This window comes from Xyrauchen texanus, chromosome 28 (assembly GCF_025860055.1).
Source record: "Xyrauchen texanus isolate HMW12.3.18 chromosome 28, RBS_HiC_50CHRs, whole genome shotgun sequence".
Lineage (NCBI taxonomy): Eukaryota > Metazoa > Chordata > Actinopteri > Cypriniformes > Catostomidae > Xyrauchen > Xyrauchen texanus.
Genome location: NC_068303.1, coordinates 39729081 through 39753067, shown reverse-complemented (window position 1 = coordinate 39753067; position 23987 = coordinate 39729081). Strand labels below are relative to the sequence as shown.

Below are 23987 nucleotides of genomic sequence, written 5' to 3'. Positions count from 1 at the left end.
TATATATAGTCAGCACACTGCTGTGGTAATGACAGCAGCGAAAGCACCTTCATTGTGACCCGCCTGAGTTATTGCACATTATTTCTTCTTCTGAGTCTTCATTAATTGTTTTTCAGCAGGAAGTCGAATGATAAAACTGTGCCCGAGGCTCAGTGCACTCCCCGAGCGGATTAGATATACCCCACGTCATGTGTTGTTTAGCAACAAAAATACATTTTAGTTTTTAAGCATGGAATTTTATCTCCAAAATGGATGTAATCCAATTTCCATTGAATCGCTTCCAGTGTTTTCCACTCAAATCATGCTTATAAGACCTGACAGAAAAACAAGTGTTCAGGCGGGGGGCAAAATTTGATGTCTGAACCAATACAGGCTAGCATCTGAAGCCACACCATACCTCGGATTAATCATCTTTAATCCAAGAGTCAAAACTGATCGTGAAAACGTTCGCTGGAAAGGTCTTTGCCACTGATTGGAAAACGAATATGCTATAAAACACACTACTTTATTAAATCTAAATATAAACATTAACTAATTCAATTAAACCAATGGCATGTGGCCTTGAAGTATTTCATAATTAAGTGAACATTGCTTGCAAGTTTTTCAAGTAATTAATCAAGTAAAAAAATTAATCAATTGAGAGCAGTGAATGAGTTTCTCGTGTTCTTGTTAATATCATTGTATGGATAAAAATAACAGACAGCAGTTCTATAACAGATAGGTGTATAAGGTCACATTTACACTGCTATGGCTAACACTGCATTCATGTCCTGTCAGAATGACTTTCATTTCAGACATTCTACTCTGAGCTGTTCTTGGACTGAGAAATTATTTGTTTCTAAATAAAAGCTTACAACGGCAAAATGTATCCTTGTGTGGCTTCAATCACTACATTCATTCATTAATTCAGAGAATAAAGAAAGCACTCCAGGTAACACTGACTATAATAAAATGATATACAGCACTGTGCAGAAGTTTTAGACACTTGTGAAAAATGTTGCATAGTGAGGATGTCTTCAAAAATAATGACATAAATAGTTTTCATTTATCAATTAATATCATACAAAGTCCAGTAAACATATAAAAAGCTGAATCAATATTCGGTGTGACCACCTTTGCCTTTAAAACAGCCCCGATTCTCCTAGATACACCTGGACACAGTTTGTCTTGGTTGCGGCAGATTGGATTTGCCACAGTTCCTCTACATATTTAGGCAATTTCTCAATTGCTTCCGTCTCTTCATTAAAGACTCTGTGGGGGCCATGCAATCTGTTGCAGTGCTCCCTGTCCTTCAAACCCAGATGTGTATGACTTACTTTCTTCTTCTGAACACAAATAAAGATTTGTAGAAGAATATCTCAGCTCTGTAGGTCCACACAATGCAAGTGAATGGTGGCCACAACTTTGAAGCTCCAAAAAGCACATAAAGTCATAAAAGTAATCTACACGACTCCAGTGGTTATATCCATGTCTTTACAGCGATATAATAGGTAAGGGTGAGAAACAGATCAATATTTAAATCATTTTGTACTAGCAATGTCCACTTTCACTTAACATTCTTCTTCTTTTGTTTTTGGCGATTTACATTCTTTGTGCATATCGCCACCTAATGGTCAGGGACTCGAACAGTATCTAGAGATCAGGGACCGGTTGCACCAGAAATGCCTAGTTATAGCTGAAATGGTCAATTTAGACACCATTAAATATATTAACATCGCACAATTAAACTATAATAATAATAATAATAATAATAACATTTTTCAAAATCAATGCCGACCGGTAGAAGTGAAGTGCATGCCAATACATTCACTGTAGGTACTAGGCATGACTTGTGTGTCAGTAGATGAAAATGATTAATAATTCTTACATTCTCTGTAATTCTCTGAGCCTACATCCATTTGCTGAATTTCATTTTCCATGCGTATAAAAGGAACGTGTTTAATTTAACAAGGATGCACAAAATAATGTAAATCCATACTTTTATTCTTCCAATTCATTGCAAACAGTCTATTTACACTTCCAACTTTTTAAGAATTTACAGTCTTTGTTTCTATCCCTGGTGCTTGACAAGAAATGAGCTGTATAATAGGACGGAAATGGTGTCAGAGAAGAACCTCTATTGGACCCGATTAAAGCCTTGCACGTGCAATTTCGCTAAACCCACTTGTGCCTAGACTTCAGCGCATGCTTGTACGAAAATACCAACACTTCACGGACATGACCATTGATTTTGCTTATGAGTTAAGGCATTGCGCTGCACTTAACGCTTGCGCACTTAAAAAGGGGCCCTTAAACATATACTTTATGATGATGTTGACGTTTACATTTGTTTACATTTACAAGAGAGAACATTATGTATAAAAAAATGACTTGTTAGCGGCTCTTCAACATAAAACTGATCTAAACTCTGTCCTTTCGGAAGTCACCAGGTGTCACTGGCATGCAAAATTTCAAACATACAAAATATATTGGATATTAAAATGAATAAAATATCAGTTTTTCCAGTCTGTTGAGTTAGTATTTATTTATTGCTCATTAATAACAGATACAGTTCCTGAATCTTATTATTTTCATATAAAGATGGCATTTTTTTATAAAAAATACTTTTTTTACATCTCGTATTTCAATGGAAATTTTATCACACCGTTGACAATTACATGAGACAAAAAAGGTTGGAACATCAACTGTAGCATCATAAAGCTCAAATTCAAAGCTTCTTTTTAGAAATGTAAAGGCCGTTGATTGGATCAAAAAAGGTGAATGTCATATTGTGCCACTACACATTACGGAGAGCTTATGACCTACTGGCTTAGTCTTGGGTTAAATACAGGTGATGCAACCAAATAAAGCACTGACTTAACTACTAGTTAGTTTGTAACTAAGGCGTTAGTACGTCCCAACTTAAGTGAGAACTTATGCACAGATGGTTCGACCTTACCCAGACCTTAGTGGGCTTAACAAAAAACCAGAACACAAAAGCAACAACATAGCAATGGCCTTGCAGGTGCCTGCAACACCGTAGCATTGTGGCCCGGTGTGTACTTTATTTACACTGATGAGCCAAAACATTATGACTAATATGCTGTTGGTCCTCCGCGTGCTGCCAAAACAGAGCCAACCCAACAAGGCATGGATTCTACAAGTCCTCTGAAGGTGTCCTGTGGTATCAGGCACCAACACATTTGCAGCAGATCCTTCAAGTCTTGTCAGTTGCAAGGTGGAGCTGCTGTGGATCGGACTTTTTGGTCCAGCATATTCCACAGATGCCCAGTAGGATTGAGATCTGGGGAATTTGGATGCCAGGGCAACACCTTGAACTGTTCATAATGTTCCTCAAACCATTCCCGAACAATGTGTGCAGTGTGGCAGGTGCATTTTCCTGCTGAAAGAGTCCACTGCCATCAGGGAATACCGTTGCCATGAAGGGATATACCTGGTCTGCAACGATGTTTATGTAGTTGGCACATGTCAAATTGATGTCCACATGAATGTTGGACCCAGGGTCTCCCAGAAGAACATTGCCCAGAGCATCACACTCACTCCACCGGCTTGTTGTCTTCCCACAGTGCATCCTGGTGCCATCACTTCCCCAGATATATGGTGCACATGTACACAGCTGTCCATGTGATGTAAAAGACAACTGGATTCCTCGGACCAGGCGACCTTCTTCCACTGCTCCAAGGTCCAGTCCAGACTCATGTGACCATTGTAGGCGCTTTCGATGGTGGACAGGGGATATCATGGGCACTTTGACCGGTCTGTGGCTGCACAGACCCATACGCAGCAGGGTACGATGCACTGTGTGTTGTGACACATTCCTCCCATAAACATCATAAAACAATTTGTGACTTGTGTCACAGTAGACCTTCTGTCAGTTTGGACCAGACGGGATAGCCTTCATTGCCCTCCCGCATGAATGAGCCTTGGGTGCTCAACTCCCTGCCGCTGGTTTGTGGTTTGACCACTGTCGGTAGGTACTCACCAATGCTGACCGGGAGCACCCCGCAAGCCTTGTCATTTCAGAGATGCTCTGACCCAGTTGTTTGGCCATAATAATTTGGCTTTTGTTAAAGTCACTCAGGTCTTTACTTCTGACCATTTCTCCTGCTGACTGTTCACTTACCATCTAATCTACCCAGACCTTGGCATGTGGCCTTATTAGGAGATGATCAACATTATTCACTCCACCTGTGAGTGGTCATAATGTTTTAGCTCATCAGTGTATATGTTTGTGGTAAACCTATACATCAAATGGTCATTTGTTATTGAATATAAAATATTAGTATTTGAGATGTGGCACTCATGTGTGGAGAGTGGTATGATGATGAAGACAAGGGGGATGGTGCATTAGGGCAGCAGAGCCATTTTGCCCCAGGATGCTCACTCTGCAAAATGAGGTGTAGAGGATAGAAAAGCTGTGTGTAAGGCAGTGACAGGGGCTTTCATTTTGTTTGAGCGTTATTGTTGGGTAAAAATAAGCTGCCCCACGGATCCAGAGGCAGAGAGTGCAGCTGATGGCTTTATTTAAGAGGCCCATGTCAGTGGGTCATTGCCTTATCACTCTTAAAAGCTTATAGTACAGCTTCAGGACATACCGAAGATCCATTTACATCTTCTGCCAAGACAGCTTGCACAATGCAGCCTTTACTGACAAAAACCCATAAGTGAAGTCAGCACAGAGACATAGAGAGTCGTAAATGTCATATGCACCCAGCTTGAATTCAGGAGAAGTTTGGATCAATAGCTGTAGACGCTGTAATGATAGTTTACCTGTTAGATTGCTGTGTAAGTGGTATTTCTGTCATTGCTGATGTATTCCTGACAGTTATGTAGACCCAAAGTGCCACTGCAGAATGAAGACTAAGGGCCGAATCATACTCTACGCAAGTATGTGAATGCAGACGCATCTTGCAATGCAAGCTTGATTTCACGCATTGTTGCATTCTGAAATGTGTAAGGCTGCAATTCATAACTTAACACAACTATGTGTCATTCGCAAAGTTGCCACAAGAGGCGCTATTGTTAGATTAGTGTGATCTGTCGACTTCTACTGTGAGTTTTCTCTTTCAACTCAATTACTGTCATGGTGGAGCAACAGTTTGAGGAGAACATTTTTAAGTTGAGCAAGTAAGTTAAGGTCATTATATTTATAGCAACTTAGCTGAATAATAACACCTCCAGTTTAATGGCACAGTCATTTGACAGCAGGGTAGGGAGGGTTACATTTGAAATGTATTCTACTACAGATTACAAAATACATGCTGTAAAATGTAATTTGTAACATATTCCATTCGTTTACTCAAGGTCAGTAATGTATTCTAAATACTTTGGATTACTTCTTCAGCACTGGTAGATTTTTTTCACTTGTTTTGACTATAAAAAGTGTCAGTACAGTAAGACAAAATACACGTTAAAAATACATTCTCTGAAAAACCCAAATATCTTATGCAGTGTTGTTTCTAAAACAACATCAATCAAACTGATCTTTTTTTAAGGATTTTTAGATATTTATTACAGGAAAACAATAAAAAAATTATTATCAAGAATAAATGTTTTCCAATATAATATCAAAGGTCTTACTAGAAAAAGAAAATTATGGTCCAACGTGAATTTTCTTAATAAAAAAATATGATGATGTCTGGTAACGTGCATGTAAATTGGCTAGAAATAGCATTTTAGCTTAGCATAAAGCTAACAATTTACACAAGGTTTATTTCTATACTTACTAAACTTACTTCAAACGTACTTCTCTGTCTGCTCGTATGAATGTAACACATCATAAGAAAGTGTTTCACCGCTGTTCAAATACACTTTGGATCACATCATTTATATGTATAAATGTTTCCATCTGAAAGGACTAAATATTAAATGAAACAAATTACCATAAAATGCAAAGTAATCTCTTCAGTAATCAAAATACTTTTTGAATGTAACTCTATTCTAATTACCAATTATTTAAATTATAACTGTAGTGGATTACAGTTACTTATATTTTGTATTTTCCATTACTCCCCAACACTGTTTATAATTATATTTATTGTAATTTAGGGCTGTCAGAATTAACACGGTAACGCATGCGATTATTTGAGTTCAAAGCGGCGTTGAGACCCTAACGCCAATCATGAATGCGGCTTTAAGAAAGCGGATAGCCACAATCTACCGGTAAATGAATATTGTGGAGGTGAGATTTTAAGAGATTTAATGCCCATTGCAATGAATATGAAACCTATGTTGGGACTAGTTCTTTCAATAAGACAACCTTCCACTTAGACTTTGGGAAATGTTTAATGTTATTTGAATTGATGATATTTTTTATACTGTGTTTGGAAAATGTTCATAAATCATTATATTGTTACATATTGTTTTCTTTTCTTTCTTAGATGGAAATAAATGCATTTTGACAAGAAAAGAATTTGATATACTGTCAAATTTCAGCGTTTTCATAATATGCGATTAATCACAATTAACTACAAAAATTCTATGTTGATCGTGATTGAAAATTTGAATCGACTGACAGCACTATTTGAATTATTATGTTTTATTTATATTGAACTATCTTTTTTTGGTGGGCCATTGTCAGCAAATATTCTTATGCTATTAATTTGATTAATCAAGCAGCCATCGATTTCAGGTAAATCATTCAGATTAACAATTCAATTGTCTGTTTTGCGCTTGTCCCTTCAGTGCAAATTCATTTATACATTATAACATACAAAACGGTATATACAATACCCTTTCCTGACCAGGCGCAATGCAACAAACACAACACTGCCCCACGATGTGACACAGTCACTGCCAATCAGAAGGTATTTAATGTTTAATATACAGTTATGTGGAACGGGCATTTGGACCAATAAGATTTCACTTTGGACAGGCCTACACTAGTGATGCTGCAGTAATAGAAATCGACGATTTCCAAAATGTCCTGTCGCATCAAATCAGATTAGGTAATCGCTGTCAGGTGATTTTGTAATAATCACAAAGAAAAGAATCAGGCCAGTTTGAAATCAAGCAGTAATACAGCAAACGTACATTTTTGGGTGCATGCCGGAACACCGATTTACATTTTTCCTTTGCATCCTTGTGACGCACCATCCCCATAAAGTCAATGAATTTGCCATGTTCTCAGATGCAGCATAAAGATAGACTGTGATTTTGGCAGGCCTGGAAATTACAGTGTATAGAAAAATGGCTTTAATAATGGATTTTACCATCCACTCTTGTGTTTTACAAAGGTTGTATAACTCCCAGAGGTTTCATGTTCTATTTAGCTCAACACTATCTGTGAGCGCTCTGTTCTTTAGGTTGCGCTCAGAGGCAGCGTCTTTTCTTTGAACTGTTTCATACTTTTATTTTTAGAGCATAATCATTTTTGTGTTTTGTACAATGTATTCGTGCCAACAGAGTAATAATATTAGTGTTGAACAATGGAACGAGACTGTGGTTGTCTGCCAATATTTGGAGAAACATATCCGACAGTCATTTTGAAGCCATTCTGTTATTTTTTTGGCAGCGAAGAAAGATATTACACAGCAAACAGCAGTTTTTCTTTGTAAAACGTCCAGGCACTTTAATGAACCTGTGAGGTAGTGCAATGCAATAATAAATCAAGCCCTTATGGTCTTGTACATTGATAATGTAATATGTATTTATAGCATAATTTAAATATTTTTGTTGACCTTAAATAATGACGTCATTAAGTAATCCGTAAGCAAAAAATCTTATAGTCCCTGAAGATATAGTCCTTGACGTGTAAACTAAGGTTAATAGTTGGCCTCTGTGGGTGCTGTCCATGTGCACAGTAGCAGGTGAAGTCACGTTGTATTAACCAGCATCAAGGACCGCATCTATTTGTCTCATAAAAGAAATGATTTCTCCGGTAGCATCACCAAACCGAATTGAAAAATTCATTACTTTTTTCCCAAAGAGTTCAAAAAGCATTGGTTGAGTCAGTGTCACTGTGTCGAGCTGGACGGGTCATGCAAACAAACAAAACAATGTTTTGAAAGTGCCAGTGTTACACTTTTATGTTAAATCAAACTACATTGGCTTACATATAGTACGAATTTTAACATTGAAAACATTACATGCATTAGCTTTAAAGTTCTATTCTTCTCTTCAGGGGCCACCGAGGAGCCGGAAGTAATTCCAGACCCTGCCAAACAGACCGACCAAGTGGTGAAAATTGCCGGCATCAGTGCTGCTGTCCTGGTCTTTATACTTCTGGTGCTTGTGGCCATCCTTCTGGTGAAGAAAAGGTACATTCAATTCTGTTGCTTCTTCAAATGTTAACTGCCGTTACAGTACGTGCGTGTTCATTCTTGAAATAGCCACGAGAACACCACCATCCTCCTTCCACTGTCATCTCATTACATCATCAGCACACAGGGAGCATCCGCAGGGTGCCACATCAGGACCGCTGTCAGCAACTATTGTAAAAACCACTAAGGATTCACTTGTTCAGGCAGGCTCTGGTTTCCAGCTTAACAAGGCAAAAACTCAATTAAATCCATTAAAAGAGAGTCGGACACACTTTAGTGTTGAACACCCATAGCTGTAAAGGTATAAACATTATAGCTGAATCTCTATCGTAACATTGCATGGTATGTACAGTACTGTCATATTGCCCACCCTGACACACAAGGTTTTAAGAAGTTTTACTTTATGTGTGGTCATTTTCAGAAATGTCATTATAGTAAAACGGGTAGACACATCCAAACACATTTCTAAACCAGAGAAAAGCAACTCAAAAGCTATGATTTAGGAAAGTGTTAAAGATTGTGTGGTGGTTGCTTTGTAGTTGAGCCCAATATCTTATGTACACTCCAAAAAAAAAGCACGTTGGCTAACTTGATTCAATTGTTCACATGTTTAAAGTTAAAATCATTATGCAATCTTAACACAAACACTGTGTAGAAAGAACCTTGTTGAATTGAGTAAACCCAACAAAATTTGATGTGTCAATATAACTCAAATAAATCTATTTTATTTCTTTATGTATTAACTAGTGAAAGTGAATGTTAGCATGCTAAAAACATGCTGGTTGGAAGCACTACAGAGAGTAGTTTAGTAACTATGCTAAAGTTAGCACAGCATTTACTCAACGAAGCGAGCAATCAGTTAACTGTCCTCATCGTTAGCTCAAGCTCCACTCTTCACCATAATGGTGACCACCCCCCAAAACTCCAACATGACAGAAACTCTTCTCAATCTCAAAATATCAAAACTTCAAACGTTAACAAGTATCACCCTTTATATTCATATTACACAAAAACACATAAAATAACACTTAATGTTAACATTTACTCTCCCTATCGAGTCCCATGCAAAGCATGCTGGGAAATGGAAATCTCCTGCCCAGTTTCATCAATTCTACATTAACACCACAAAAAGTTTTCATGTAGTGCCAACACAAATGCATTAAGTGAACTTCCATTTCACACATGAAAATGAACAGAACGCAATGAAATCAAGTTGACCAGTTTTGTATGCCACTCTTAAAAATTTTGAATTTTTTCATGTTTATCTTTTAATAGTTACTACAATATAACTATAGAAACAAAAATTCCACCAAAAACGATGTTTACTTCAGTCTACAATATTGGTAGCACTTTATTTTAAGGTTACGTTTGTTAACATTAGTTAATGCATTAGGTATCATTAACTAACAATAAACTAATTATTTTTTTAAAGCGTTTATTCTTTGTTAAGGTTTGTTAATACAAATTCTATTGTTCATTGTTAGTTTGTTAGTTCATAGTGCATTAATTCATGTAAACATTTACATTTATGCATTTGGCAGACACTTTTATCCAAAGTGACTTTGGATAAAAGGCAAAAGGCTACTACAGGGACAATCCCCCCAGAACAATCTGGAGTTAAGTGTCTTGCTCAAGGACACAATGCTGGTGGCTGTGGGGATCAAACCTGCAACCTTCTGATTACCAATTCTGCGCTGTAGCCCACTACGCCACCACCACTCCATAAACATACAAACACACAACTTTTGATAAAATAAAATGAAATGTCAAAAAAGGTGACCCGTTTTTGCTCCATGGCCATGTGGGTCTAAAGGAAGACATTGTTCAGATACACTTTTGTTAATGAGCAGAGGGGGGAAGTGTTTGCACCGGCCCAGAGGAGTCACTCTACTCCTTTCGACTGAAGAACAGATTGCTCTGAAGGGGGACAAAAATGCACCCCTGTCAAATTTCATCCACATCCTCTTCCTCATAATAATCAGCCAATCAGAACTGTCATGACATGTTCACATTCACTCAATTTCAATTTCAATTTAAAAGTACTTTATTGGCATGATTGTGTTTACATACAATATTGCCAAAGCATTAATACACAAAACAGATAATGACAAGACAAATAATAATAAGATAAAACTAAAATAAGGTGCCAGGTAATGAATCAAATCAAATAAAAACTATAATAACAATATACACTATAGCTACAATATAAAATAAAATACGCAATTAACATGACATTATGAACATAAGAGAATAAAAGTACTGTGACTGAAGTACATTAAGGCATTAACTCTCTTGCTGCTTCTGTCTAATGGCGCCATCATATGGCTGTTTCTTGAATGGCAGGTCATGAGCGCTCTAAAGAGTGCAAACACAAATGAAAGGCCATAAAATATTAGTCTGTGTACCTTATAAAGAATATTTTCTCAGAAATAATTAATTCAAATAACTGTATACAGACTTGATTGTAAATGATGGAATATGAAGGCTTATTATTGTCTTGGTATACATATTTTGGTCTGTTTTCCCATTGTTAGAATATGCCATCTTGTAAGGCTCACACATGGAAGCTGGCTGTAAGAAAATAGGAAATAAAATATGAAATATTACAGTTTATGTCTAAAACCTAAGTGAAAAATATATGTGAAGAAATTTGCCAAAATGAACTTAAGATGCTATGTCTGAAAACAAAGGTTTCTCAGGTGAATTTATCTTGTTTAAAGAATGTTTTAGTATGTTTAATGGAAAGTTGAGTTGGCAGAGAAGAGGAAGTCTGAGTAGAACTATTGGACTATGGGGAGAATCTACATAAATGGTTATTGGCTGAGTTGTGAAGTTGAGTAGAATCTAATTGGCTGTAGGGAGAGTCTGAGTGGATAATGATTGGCTGAAGGGAAGTCCACGTGAATAGTAAGTGTTCTGTGTGTGCAGAGGTCTGTATTCACATAATTACACAATCATCATGCACTCTTTAAATTTGCATCTTTTAGTATCAGATTTGCATCTTCTCATCCACTCTCCACTGACATGTTTTCTTTCAAAGATCATCTCTCTTCTGGGATGTTGTTTTTTCTTTTCCTTCATCCGCCCTTCTTTTTGTCTTCACTTAGACCTTGCATCTCTATTTTTTCAGAGGAATTCTGGCTCAAGAATTACAGTGAACCAACTGTGTGCTATGACATTTAGAAGGTCAAGTTTTTGATGTCTCTTTCTTTCTCTTTCTCTCTCACACACACATCTCATACGTGTTCATTTTTACACTGTCAGCAGAGAAATCTTCTATGACCTTACATTACAAATAAAGACCCTGCACATATGTGGAGCCTCTGTTCTCTTTGTATAGAGCTCAGTGTTAAACCTAACCTGTGTAAATTTGTCAAGGAAAGTAGGCCAGGGGTTATAGTGATATTGTGTAGATATAGGGACAATAGTAATAGGAAAGAACTGTCAACTTATGCAAATACTTTGGCAATGCAAGATGCTTTTTTGAGTAAAAAAAATAAGATTCTATAAAATAACCACTTAAAAAAAGGATTACCATTTTCTTTTAATTTCAATCACATTTGGCATTTCATAACAACTCAAGTATTCTATAAACAAATGAACCTCAATTGTGATTTAAATCAGGCAAGTGAACCCATTTTAAACGTTCTTCATCACAAATCTATTCTCCCGTTATGGGGGCCTTTAGCCCCTGCAACAACCCCAAATACTTTCCTTTCACTTATTGGACAGTTATCAAAAACATTTGATTTAATCATCTTGAACCAAAATGAGAATGGCAAAGAAGTATTTTGTCTCAAAATAAATGTGATACTTTCAAGGGTATTATTTAGCTACATAAATTTGCAACATTATAAAAATGATTAAATATTAGATCAAATTACCTCAAATTCAACTTTTACACATGATACTCAATAATGTCATGGATCAGGGAATTTTTGAAGTGCGTAGTGTCAAACAGGTGTTAAGGAACGTGCTGTGGTATTTTTCTTTTCTTTCTTTTTTACTGTTTAGTGTTTTGGTAGAAAATAAAATCAAAAGTGATTTTTTTTTTTCTTCACTTTTAGCTCCATTGTACCATACAAGGCATATTTTCTACTGTATAGGAACTATAAATGGAAAATAGTCACATTTAAAAGCTTTTCATTTAGTGTTGGCACACTTCTGGTTTAAGCAACTCCCACATCCAGTTATATCAGATTACTGATCATTTTGCCATTGCAACAGATGCAGACACAGACACAGATAGCAGCTTTGCTGCATGCCCATTATAGTAAAATTAATAATGTTATTATTAATAATTAGGCACAATGTGCAATGAAACAGCAATCATAAAGTAGAAAGATATTTAAACACACACACACACATAGATGGATTAAAGTTCACCAGTCAACATAACTGAGGACTAGTCAGACATTTTTTTGTTTTAGAAGGAATTTTTTTAGCAGAACATCATCCAAAACTTCAGTGATGCTTTGTTTTAACTGTAAGGTTGAGAAGTATAGGGTTGTTTCATCCCTACTGCGGGTTGTTTGGGGTGCGTTGCAGCAGCCTCCTCTTTGGAGCCCCCCCAGCAGGTGGTGCCCTAGGCGACCACCTACAAATGGCCCTGGAGAAGTACAAACATCATCAACAAAAGTACAATCAAACAACATGACCATTTTGTCCATTACACTGAAACAGAAATGTGTACACCTTAACAAAAGGCAATAAAGGAATGTCATTCTTAAAATGTCATTCTCAACAATAAGAGTCTTTTAACTGTAACGGTCCACACAATTGACTGATTTGACTGTATTACAATTGTAGACTTATTTATTGACTTTTGATATCTGACTAATGTACCAGATAGAGTGAAGAGAACTTTAGTTCAGTCATGACATCTCTCAGAAAGATTTGGCATGATAACGTGGGTGTGACATATTGATAGGATATTGATCTTGGCGGACTAGATCTGCTACGCTGTTGATGCTGCTGCTGCTACAGAACATGTACGGACACTTACTATTGCTAGAACATACAGTACACAGACATACTGAGTTTAACATGTAAACATACTGTGGCACAATTAGAAAACCACAAGACATACTGCTGCAAAAAAAGACATTACAAACCATCCCGATGTAGCAGATCTTGACAGGTGTCGCTGGGGTGGAGGTGGGTTTCAGAGAAAAAACTTGCAATGCATTGTAGTGAATCGGCTTATCTGCAAAACTAAGAAATTAATGTTTTAGACAAAAAAACGCAAGTTGATTTGTTACCCGAGTACATGTCAAAGAACCAATCAGCTTACACCATGTGAAGCGGTTGGCTTAACATGTCACATATGAGTGAGCCAATTAGCTAACAGAAAACAAGTTCAACTAACCTATCAGCTTAAGCTAAAATAAAATTGCATAGCTGAACTTTGGTAATTTTGGGGGTGTCAAAGGAAGGATTTACTTAAACTACACTGTAATATGATGTTGTGTTTTGTATGGTCTAATTTGGAGTTGGTGTTGGGTTGAACGTATTCTGTCATGTCATCGGTTGTCGTAACTTATATAAATTTATATAAAAATAGGCTTTTATGTTATTGTGAACTAGGATTTGGTAAAAAAGATCCTGGACAAGTCCCCAGTTTATACCCTTACTCTATATGGAGGTCAGCAGCTTTACTTGAATCGTGTATTCCTGGGTAAACAACCCCCCCCCCCCCCCATTCCCCCTTTTATTCTTCAAATTATCACATTTAAATTATGTGAAAATATCAGTGGAAAAGGCTGACTGTAGTTTAAAATATTTACATAAACAGATGGCATATAACAACCTTGAGGTGTATGTTCTGTATTTCAGAAATGCCATTATTATTTAGGATCAGGCATCGCTGTGTCCAAGCTGGATTTATTCATTGTGTTAAATGAGGTTAAACCAATCTAAAATGAGGTCTCAGAATAGGAGGCAAACTTCATACTCATTCATACATCATTCAGTCTGTTAGTGCTGACCTCTAAATACATTGCTGTTACCAGCAGCTCTCACGTCTCTAATATGAGACCTTTATTTTTTTGCATGTGAGATGATCTGAGAATTTTTTAATTTTTAAAGTCTAAACTCTTAATTTAGGACATGCTCTTAAAATAAATGAATAATTGAATACTGTATATTGATGATGGACCTCGGTACACAGAGATAAATGGCTCTTTTCCCACTGAGTTATGGATAATCAATGTTTTTCGGTCAAATACTGAAGATACTGCATCTTTAAAACGGTGATCATTGACATTGCTTGTTTTGCAGGAAGTCTGCAGCTTACCTATTTGTTTTGCTGCATTTGATTTGATTTCTATTTTTTGCAACCTAGTCTCATAGAATGCACGTTACTATAAAAAAAGTTTTGCAAAATGAGTTTTACTTGGCGCATTTTATTTAGCTGCAGTTTCCTGTCGAGTTGAACACTAGAGGCGCTACAGCAACTATGCGTTTTTATTCACTTTCACACAAACCATGAGTAAAATGGCTGATTATGACTTTATAAAATACTTTTTTTTTTTTTTTTTACCAAAACCTACTTACACACTGCTATGTAAAGATAACGAAACCCCTTTACTCTATTGCCTAATTTGAAAAACGATACATTTTAATAATTGTATTACAGACTCACATACATTTTAGGTTTAGGTGTTGTTTTAGGGTTAGGATGTCAATCTCTTTTGCTTTAAGGGCTCTGTCGGTTAGGTTTAGGTTACATTTTTATGTTTACTCGTTAAAACCTCCATCTAACATTCAGCGTTAAAACCTTGTGTGATTATGAAAACATTTCACTCGTTTTTGGCGCCCCCCTCTGGGCATTTCACTGGGATACTGCAGCAAAACTCGTAATGAAGCACGTAATTTCATTTTGCAAAAAATGCGGCATGGGCAAGTAATGATCATGAGATCAGGTTGGTTTTTTTGGGTTGTGCTTCACATATGTTTTTTTTTTTTTCTTTAAAAACAGCCTTACATTACTTTTTTTTTTTTTTTTTTTTCTGTGCTCAAAGGTTTATTGTAGTGATTGATCAATTGACCCTGAGGTGCATGATAAAATCCTACACCCAATTTTGCATAACATAATTCAAAATTTTGCTTTCTTTTTCTTTTTTCATCTTTTAATAGCCAATTGTTAAATAAATAGGGCTTCAGATTGCATGCACATGTGCAAATCAAGAAATGCATGTTTAAATGAATGCCATCAATGAGAGCAAAAGAGATCAATAAAAAAGTCATACTGTTGACTAGATTATCTGTTGCTTGTGTTGGCAAGATTGATTCCCACACTGCACTCACCAATATCTCTTCATCTGTTTGTGCTGTTTCTCATTCGCTCGCCAGGAGGAGCTACTATTCGTACTCATATTACCTGTAAGTAACAGATACGCTCAGATCAAAGTAAAAGCAAAACATATAAATATATGCAGGGCTCTTTGCTCTCTGTCTATGGATAGTCCTGTTAGTCTTTTAAAGATGCAGTATCCTTTTTTCAAGCAAAAACACAAATCGCTTTTAACCAATCTTGTCCTTTGCTTTTTATCACTTCTTGAACATGCTCGGCGGCGGTCGCATCGAAGCGGTGTTATTTGAAAAAAGAATGCTGCACTTGTGTCTGTTATGTTTCTTTTTGGTTACTTTTTATTTTGTTCTTTTTATTGTGGGTGTGTGCATGTGTGTGCGTGGGATATTACTCACCCTGTCTCCATTCATCTCTCATCCTGACATACTTATCCTGTCATTCATTTGGTGAAGAGGGTGAACTTTCGCTTTTAATGTCAGGTTTCCTCGTTCCCGCTTTAATCTGCTGCTTTGATCGCATTAGAAAGAGCCGGCCCCTTTCAAAGAGATATTGTAACATCATACCACGATCAAAATGTAGATATATTGTTTCTGTTAACAAAAGCATATAAATCTTATATTTAAAATGCACAGCAAATTAAACAAACACAAAAATTGGCATCTTTTTTTACACAGCCCCATGTTGCAATTCATCAGATGACATGTTAATTTATTTCAAATCAAAACCATGATAAATGAATCTATTTGTCAATTGAATTATATCTAGATGTCTGGTCTGTTATATATTTGCTTACTCAAACAAATACACCAACAATCTAACAAACTATATTGATACTGGAGGATAAAAACTGCACAACGTTCTTGTTGTTGTTTTGTTACCAGTGTTGGGGAAGTTAGTCAAAAAAACGTACTTCACTAAAATTGTATGCAGGTTACTTTTTTGAAAACGAATCACATTACTAATTACTTTTAAGTTAATTTCTAAATAACATTTTACAAAAACTTTTTTGTTTTTCCACTCAAAATAATGTCTACATTTCTTCCTTTTTCACACATACTTCAGCTGTTGTATTCAAAGAAACGCAAACGGGCATACATACGAAAATATTAATTTATACTTCAAATATATTATACATAAAAAATATTATTTTAGAAAGATGTGTGATCCAAGTAATGTACTTAAAAGTAAATACCTTAATTGAAAGTCAGTAACTGTAATCTGTTGACAAGAATTTAAAATGTAATTTGTTACACCACTTTTTTTTTTACTTTAAAAGTAACTAGATTACAGTAACTAACTACTTTGTAATCAGATAACACAGAACACTGTTCGTTATTCACAAATATGATACAGCAATATAATTTGGCTATGCATACAAATTCATAATATTTTTATTTTTAAGATTACATTTGTAAAACATCATATCAAATATCTGCCACAAGGCAAAAGCTCTCAACAAACGCAAACACGTCTTCTTTTAACAAACAAAAACTTTTGCAATTTTGCAGGTTGGGCAAGCATGTTTTTGTTTCACTGCGTAACATCCACTAGGTTGGAAGTCTGTGAAATGAAATATTTCTTACTTTAAATATTTAATAATTGAAATATTTCTTACTCAAGGTTGCCCTTTACCATGGAACTAAAGGCCGATTTATGCTTCTGCATCAAACCTATGCCATCATTCCGTTTAGTGGGAAATGCTGTAAATTGCATTTGTAGTTTTGTGTTGGTGTGTTTGCGTCATTCTGCGTCACACAGCCAAAATGCAAGTGTATTGAGAGAAAAGTCTAATTTCTGAAATAATTATACATTTTATAAATAAACAAAAGCAATGTCATTTATGGATTAAAATGAATTTATTAAATTATTGTAGCATTAAAAATTAGTTCATCCAAGTATGTTGTATTAAGGTACATATTATTTACTGTACATGTTGCCTGTCATGCAGGTCAATAATAAATCAGTCACGTAATTTAATCTCTTCATTCGCTTAAATGATAAAAATTAAAAGGATTAGTTCAGCCAAAAGTTAAAATTCAGTCATTGTTTACTCACCCCTGTGTTGTTATAACACTATTTGACTTTCTTTTTCTTAACACAAAGGGAGAAAATGTGAAAAAAATAATTGTGCTCAGTGATGTCATACAATGGTATTTTATGGTGACCACCTCTTCAAGCTTCAAAAGAACACAAAAGATTAATTCAGAAGTCTAAAAAATTATTTCAAGAGACTCATGATTGTTATGAAAGCATACAATAAGATTTGGTGAGAAACAAACCAAAATCGAATATATTATTTAGTGAAAATGTTCATTGACAGTTGATCTCCTGTGTGCGTTCATGATAAGGCATGAGAGTAACAGTTCATGCAGCCCCCTCATGACATTGGAGAGTTCAAGTGAAAACTTGTTTATCTAAAAACAGTCCTCCACAGCGATAGTGACAACAGAACACAACACAGCTGCACATGAAACAGAGAACAGAACTACTAAACATGTCTGAAGAGTTTGTAGTCAAAGAATTTATGCATTTCTATGCCCAGCCTTATTTTTTTTTGTTTGTTTATGGACCAGTGCCAGTTCACAGTGGATGGAGTTACCCGTGTGATGCCAAAAATAGACAAGTGTTCAATAGAATGTACTGTCGTCACTCGTCACTAAAAACATCGTCATTCGTCACTAAGGTTGGGCATAGAAATGCATCAATTCTCTGACTACAAACTCTTCAGACATGTTTAGTAAGTTCTGTTCTCTGTTTCATGTGCAGCTGTGTTGTGTTCTGTTGTCACTATCGCTGTGGAGGACTGTTTTTAGATAAACAAGTTTTCACTTGAACTCTCCAATGTCATGAGGGGGCTGCATGAACTGTTACTCTCGTGCCTTATCATGAACGCACACAGGAGATCAACTGTCAATGAACATTTTCACTAAATAATATATTCGATTTCAGTTTGTTTCTCACCAAATCTTATCATATACTTTCATAACAATCATGAGTTTCATTGAATAATTATTAGACTTCTGAATTAATCTTTTGTGTTCTTTTGTTGCTTGAAGAGGTGGTCACCATAACCTACCATTGTATGACATCACTGAGCACAAAATTGTTTCACAATTTCTCCCTTTGTGTTGAGAAAAAGATAGAAAGTAATATGGGGTTCTAACAACACAGGGGTGAGTAAACAATGAATTAATTTTCATTTTTGGGTGAACTAATCCTTTAATAAATATTTTGGCATTCTTTGACGCTTTGTGTTGAAAAAAATAATAATCTCCATCGCATAAAGAAATAACTTGACCATCACAAAATTTGTGTCATTTTAATATTATAAGCTGAACTTTACAACACATATAGGCAATATAACCAAATCTTAACAGGTGCTTTTTAATTTGCTGACAAATTAAAAGTGTTCCATTATCATAACTTATGAAATATCATTATTTTACTCTACACCACATGTCAAACACACAGTCAAAACCTCAAACAACCCAGTATTGTGTCACTAACTTACCAAATATATTTTGAGTAAAAGCCCCAGGAAAAAAGCAAAGAGTTATAACTTCATGAAACATAAACAGAATATATAAACAGCAGATATTTCCCCCAAAAAACAGTCCAAATACAAGGTAGCACGATCATTAATCGTTTGAAATGATAAAATTTGAAATAATCCTGAATTAAATGCGCTCCTAAATCAGATATCTTTTTTGTAATCATGGGGAACGGTCAATGGTTACAAAGAGCACCAATCACAGCCGTTACATTTTTGGAGAGGTACACGTCAGGCTACGGCATAGGTTTGATGCAGAAGTATAAATCGGCCTTAAGCTTTCCTATTGGATCATCCCTCTATCTCTCCTGTGTCTTGTTTTCCTATGTGTTGGTGGTTGGGCTGGGGTCAAGGGTGGAATTATGTGTTTTCTGGAGTAACAGATCCTTAAAGATTCTCTCTTTAATTGGCTTATCAGGAAGCTTGCCAAGAAGCGCAAGGATGCCATCGGAAACACCCGTCAGGAGATGACGCACATGGTGAACTCCATGGATCGCAGTTATGCAGACCAAAGCACTCTGCACGCTGAGGAGCCCATGTCCGTCACATTCATGGACTCCCACAACTTCAGTAACCGCTGTGAGTATTCAAGTCCTGATGGTCCAGAGATCATATATCAGTATTAAGAGTGCAAATAAAGCTCAAAGCATCTAGTATTCACAGTGGCTTTGAGCAAAAGCAGCATAGTGTCAACAGTCATAAGGCTTTATGATGTCATCAAATATCATTATAAATGGTCTTGGCCTGCTTTCAGTAACTACAAAAGGAATGTCTTCAAATAAACAGCCATAACATAAACTTGTAGTCAAGCTTATATAATGGAAGTTAAATTTAAAAAATGTCAGAAGTCCAAAAGAACACACATTCACAATATACATTGTGAGACATTTTAAGAAATGTTCCATGAAATTTTGCCCAACATGGTGTAATATAAGTTATACAGGGTTCCCACGTGTCCTGGAAAACCTGGAATTTTGCAATGCAGGTTTCCAGTCATGGAATAAGAAAATTATTATATACCTTGGAAAAGAATTATTTGTCTTGGTAAATATTTAGGGCCAAGCACTGAAAGTGCGTAGTCACCTATTGTATCCATTACTGTTCTTAATCTTCATCTTCTTCTTCTTCTTCTTCCGTCATTGAAGTCTATGGCAGCCCATAGAACCGTACTAAGGAAAGTTATGAAATTTGGAACACTGATAGAGGACACTCTGAATTCCCAACACTTTGGTGTATTGACACAAATCTTGGTATATGTCATAGCCATCCAGACTTCATGGCACCTGCAACGTTTCATCACAGTGCCACCTAGTGGTCAGGAGATATGAAAAATGGCTATTTTTGCTTATAATTTCTGAGTAGGTTGGCATAAAATTATGAGTCTGGTCTCTTTAGATTCCTTTGGGCATAACGAGTCGAAAGATTCTTGAATTTTGAACTTGTTTTGCATCATTGGCAGTATGCCCTGAGGGTTCCTATAAAGTTTTAGGCCAGCGCCACCTTGTGGTCAAAAGTTATATCGAAATGTTTAAAAATGCTTATAACATTTGATTTATTTGACTTATTGTTCTGTGACTGCTCTCTATAGATTCCTTGGGTCATGCCAAGTATGGTGATACCCAATTTTCCATGGTCGGCCATACTTCCTGTCCGGCATTTTGAATTAAATCTTTTTCGAACTCCTCCTAGGCCGTAACTCCGTTTTGCACTAAATTTGTTGTGTATCATCTAGGTACACTCACGACAAAATTTATCAAAAGCTTTTCGATAGACCAAACAGTTCTTGAATAAAGGAGCAATGAATTAGATGACAAGTTAACAAAAAGCATCTGAGGCTGTATCTGAAACTTTGTGTGTATCATAATGACCACACCGTGACCTCACCATGTAAACTTGGTGACTGATCCACCTATTGGTCAAAATTAATAATATATTGTACTTGAAAATCTATTTTTATGTTGATTTTTTTAAATGTCCAGTCAGTGATGAAACAAAATCAGTGATGACACTTTCATACATGCCATATATTGGTGTGCTTGCACCCGCAATTGCTGCTTGCAGCTATATTTTTGTATAATGAAACGGTTTGACTGTCGCTAACAGGGTCTGTGCTACATGTGAAAAAACATAGTAATGATTGGGACTCAGGATAGGAATCAAATTCACATTGTGAATATTTTTTTAATCATTTAATGATCAGAGACCATTTATAATGTCACATGAAGGGCCTTATGAATTCTGCGATGTGGAAAGCATGGATGGAATTACTAAATCCAATAATAAAAATGGAAATTTAGATATTTGGGATGAAAATTAATGTTTGAATGCACAATTAATAAAATTAAAATCGCCAAATATCCTAGTTTGATTATTTAACCGCAAAATTTTGTGATTTAATTGAATAAATATATAATTTGCATGTGCTGCACACTTCAAAATGAATGTATGAAATACATCATGACCTCTTTAGAGATTTTGAGAAATTGTCTTGGAAATGTTCTGGAAAATGAGTGGGAACCCTGTAATATAAGAACATAGACAATAAAACATAAAATTTATCTTAAATCAAGAGGAGTAGTGAGACTCAACAAGGCTTCCTTGTTGAAATTCCTTCAAAATACTTGATAAAAGTGATTTAGTATATGTCTGGATTAATGGCTGGACTGTGTACTACCATACTTCTTTTTTAATCTAGTGCATTCAGATGCATTTGTGCATTTCAGAAAATCAGCAGTTCTGTAGTTTTATGTGTCCATGTAAGATGCACATCCATTAGTTTATTGAATACAGTCCAGTGTAGAATCAGTTTGTTTTTTGGTTGTTGGGTGTGTTTCGAATAACAAGTTATAAGGTTTTGGCTACATGTGTGATCATCATGCATTTTAGTTTTCTTCCTGAATGAGAGCTACTGTTATGTTTAATTTGTTATGTCTTGTTGATTTATATGTGCCTCAAAATTTGCTTAAAATATATATTTGTATTCATTTCTGCATAACTTCCATTTTACAAGCTTGACTTGTATGTAATGTCTTGTAACCACTATATCGAAATATCTTATGTCTTAAAGTATGCCTAATACAAAAATATGTTATTACTTCCCCAGATAAAAATTGATGTTGGTCATGTAAACATGAATTATACTCTAAGGTATGACTATGATGAGTGGTTACAATTATTTATGAGACGTTATAACATATTATACGGCATAATATGAGACATTATAAATGCATTATAATGCCTTTACAATGAATTATAAATATGTGCTTCATAGAAAGTTTTACCCAACTGTGTGTGTATTTTGCCTTAATACTGCCATCACCAGAACTTTTCTAAACCTTTTGCTATGGTTGGAGAATTTTGGCACAGGAGTTAATTTGGTAGCTGTAGAGATGTAACACACTTGATACATGTGAGAGTAGATTTGGTCTGATCCACTGGAACAACCAAAAATATAAAAAAAAACGCACGAAAAAAGCGCCCACATGAATAGAGCGGAGAAATGCAGTTCAAAAGTCTTTGTCGGGGACCAGCATGTGTAGGATGATGAAAGGAACAATATAAGCCCACTTATTTCTAGAGAACTGAAAATGTGGTGCTTTTGTTCTACAACACAAATGCTGTCATCTAGTTTGCAGTTGTATTTTTGCATTATGTTTATGAACTTGTTCCATGCACAAACTGATGCAACGGCATTTAATGCATAAACTGATGTCAGTGTCTGCACTTTCTCAGGTTGTGAGTGTTATATTTATGATAACTCACATATTTTTCTGCAGTGCCAAATGACCCCCTTGTGCCAACTGCTGTTTTAGGTGAGGATTAAATGTATGGCGTGCCCATGTCTTTGTCTGGGTCAATGGGGTATTCAACAGAGCAATTCAGTTCAGTCTGTATTATGGCTTAAAGACAAGATGAAATCAATCTGATCCTATTTCTTTTTCATGACATATATTGTATTTTATCAAGCTGCATAAACTTTCTCCACCTCTGAAACAACATTATTAAGGTCACTTGGGGCATGAAAAATGATATTAACTGATAATATCATAGCATAATTTTCATGATCCAATCAAGTCTAGCTGCATAGTCAAGCCCCGCCCTACATTGCCTGTCTCTGAATATCCTGTTTTACTCAGAAATACTTCAATTTATTCACTGAAAACAATTAGAACCTGCAAATGTTACTTCAAGGATCTACTTCTACTTGATCAATCCCATAAAAATGACTTGTGTTGCTGTAACTTAAAGGGATAGTTCACACAAAATTGATCGTTTACTCATTCTCATGCTGTCTGAAACTCAGATGACTTTGTTTCTTCTGCGGAACACAAACAAAGATATTTTAAAGAATGGATGAGGTGCTTTTGTTCATACAATGTAAGTCAATGGGGACCAAAACTTTCCAAAACTCCACAGAGGACATAAAGCCATACGACTCGAGTGGTTTATTCCATGTCTTCTAAAGTGATACAATCGTTTTTTGGTGAGAAACAGACCAAAGACCCCGTTTCCACCTGGTATGAAGATGCGTTTCGGTTGAACCGATCACATGTGGTCAGCCCTAATTGCAGATCTAAACGGGGTCTAAAATGTTTGTGATCAGATCACAAAAACCACACACAAATGTGGTCAAAAACACATGTCCACATCACATTTGAGGTGTAAATGCGAATCCGTCCTGTATACGTACTGCAGCAATGAACCGTCGACCCTCACCTGTCAGTCAACCGCTGCGGTAAAACAAGAGTTTCAACTTTGCCAATTACAAACGGTTTTGAAAGGAAATAACGATCGTGAAATTTAGAAAAGGAGATGCATACACAATCACGAGAGCTTCACAGATCTTTTATGGTGTGTCTGATAT

At 35.9% G+C, this 23987-nt stretch overlaps 1 protein-coding gene across 2 annotated transcripts in view; it reads left to right on the top strand.

Moving 5' to 3' along the window:
- ptprk (protein tyrosine phosphatase receptor type K) overlaps window positions 1–23987 on the top strand; it is a 270960-nt gene that overhangs the window by 207628 nt on the left and 39345 nt on the right. For both annotated transcript variants that reach the window (XM_052095541.1, XM_052095542.1), the window contains 4 exons: window positions 8123–8258; window positions 15615–15644; window positions 19542–19702; window positions 22900–22935. In XM_052095541.1, the coding sequence (XP_051951501.1) occupies window positions 8123–8258; window positions 15615–15644; window positions 19542–19702; window positions 22900–22935 (363 nt within the window). The remainder of the gene's footprint in view (window positions 1–8122; window positions 8259–15614; window positions 15645–19541; window positions 19703–22899; window positions 22936–23987) is intronic.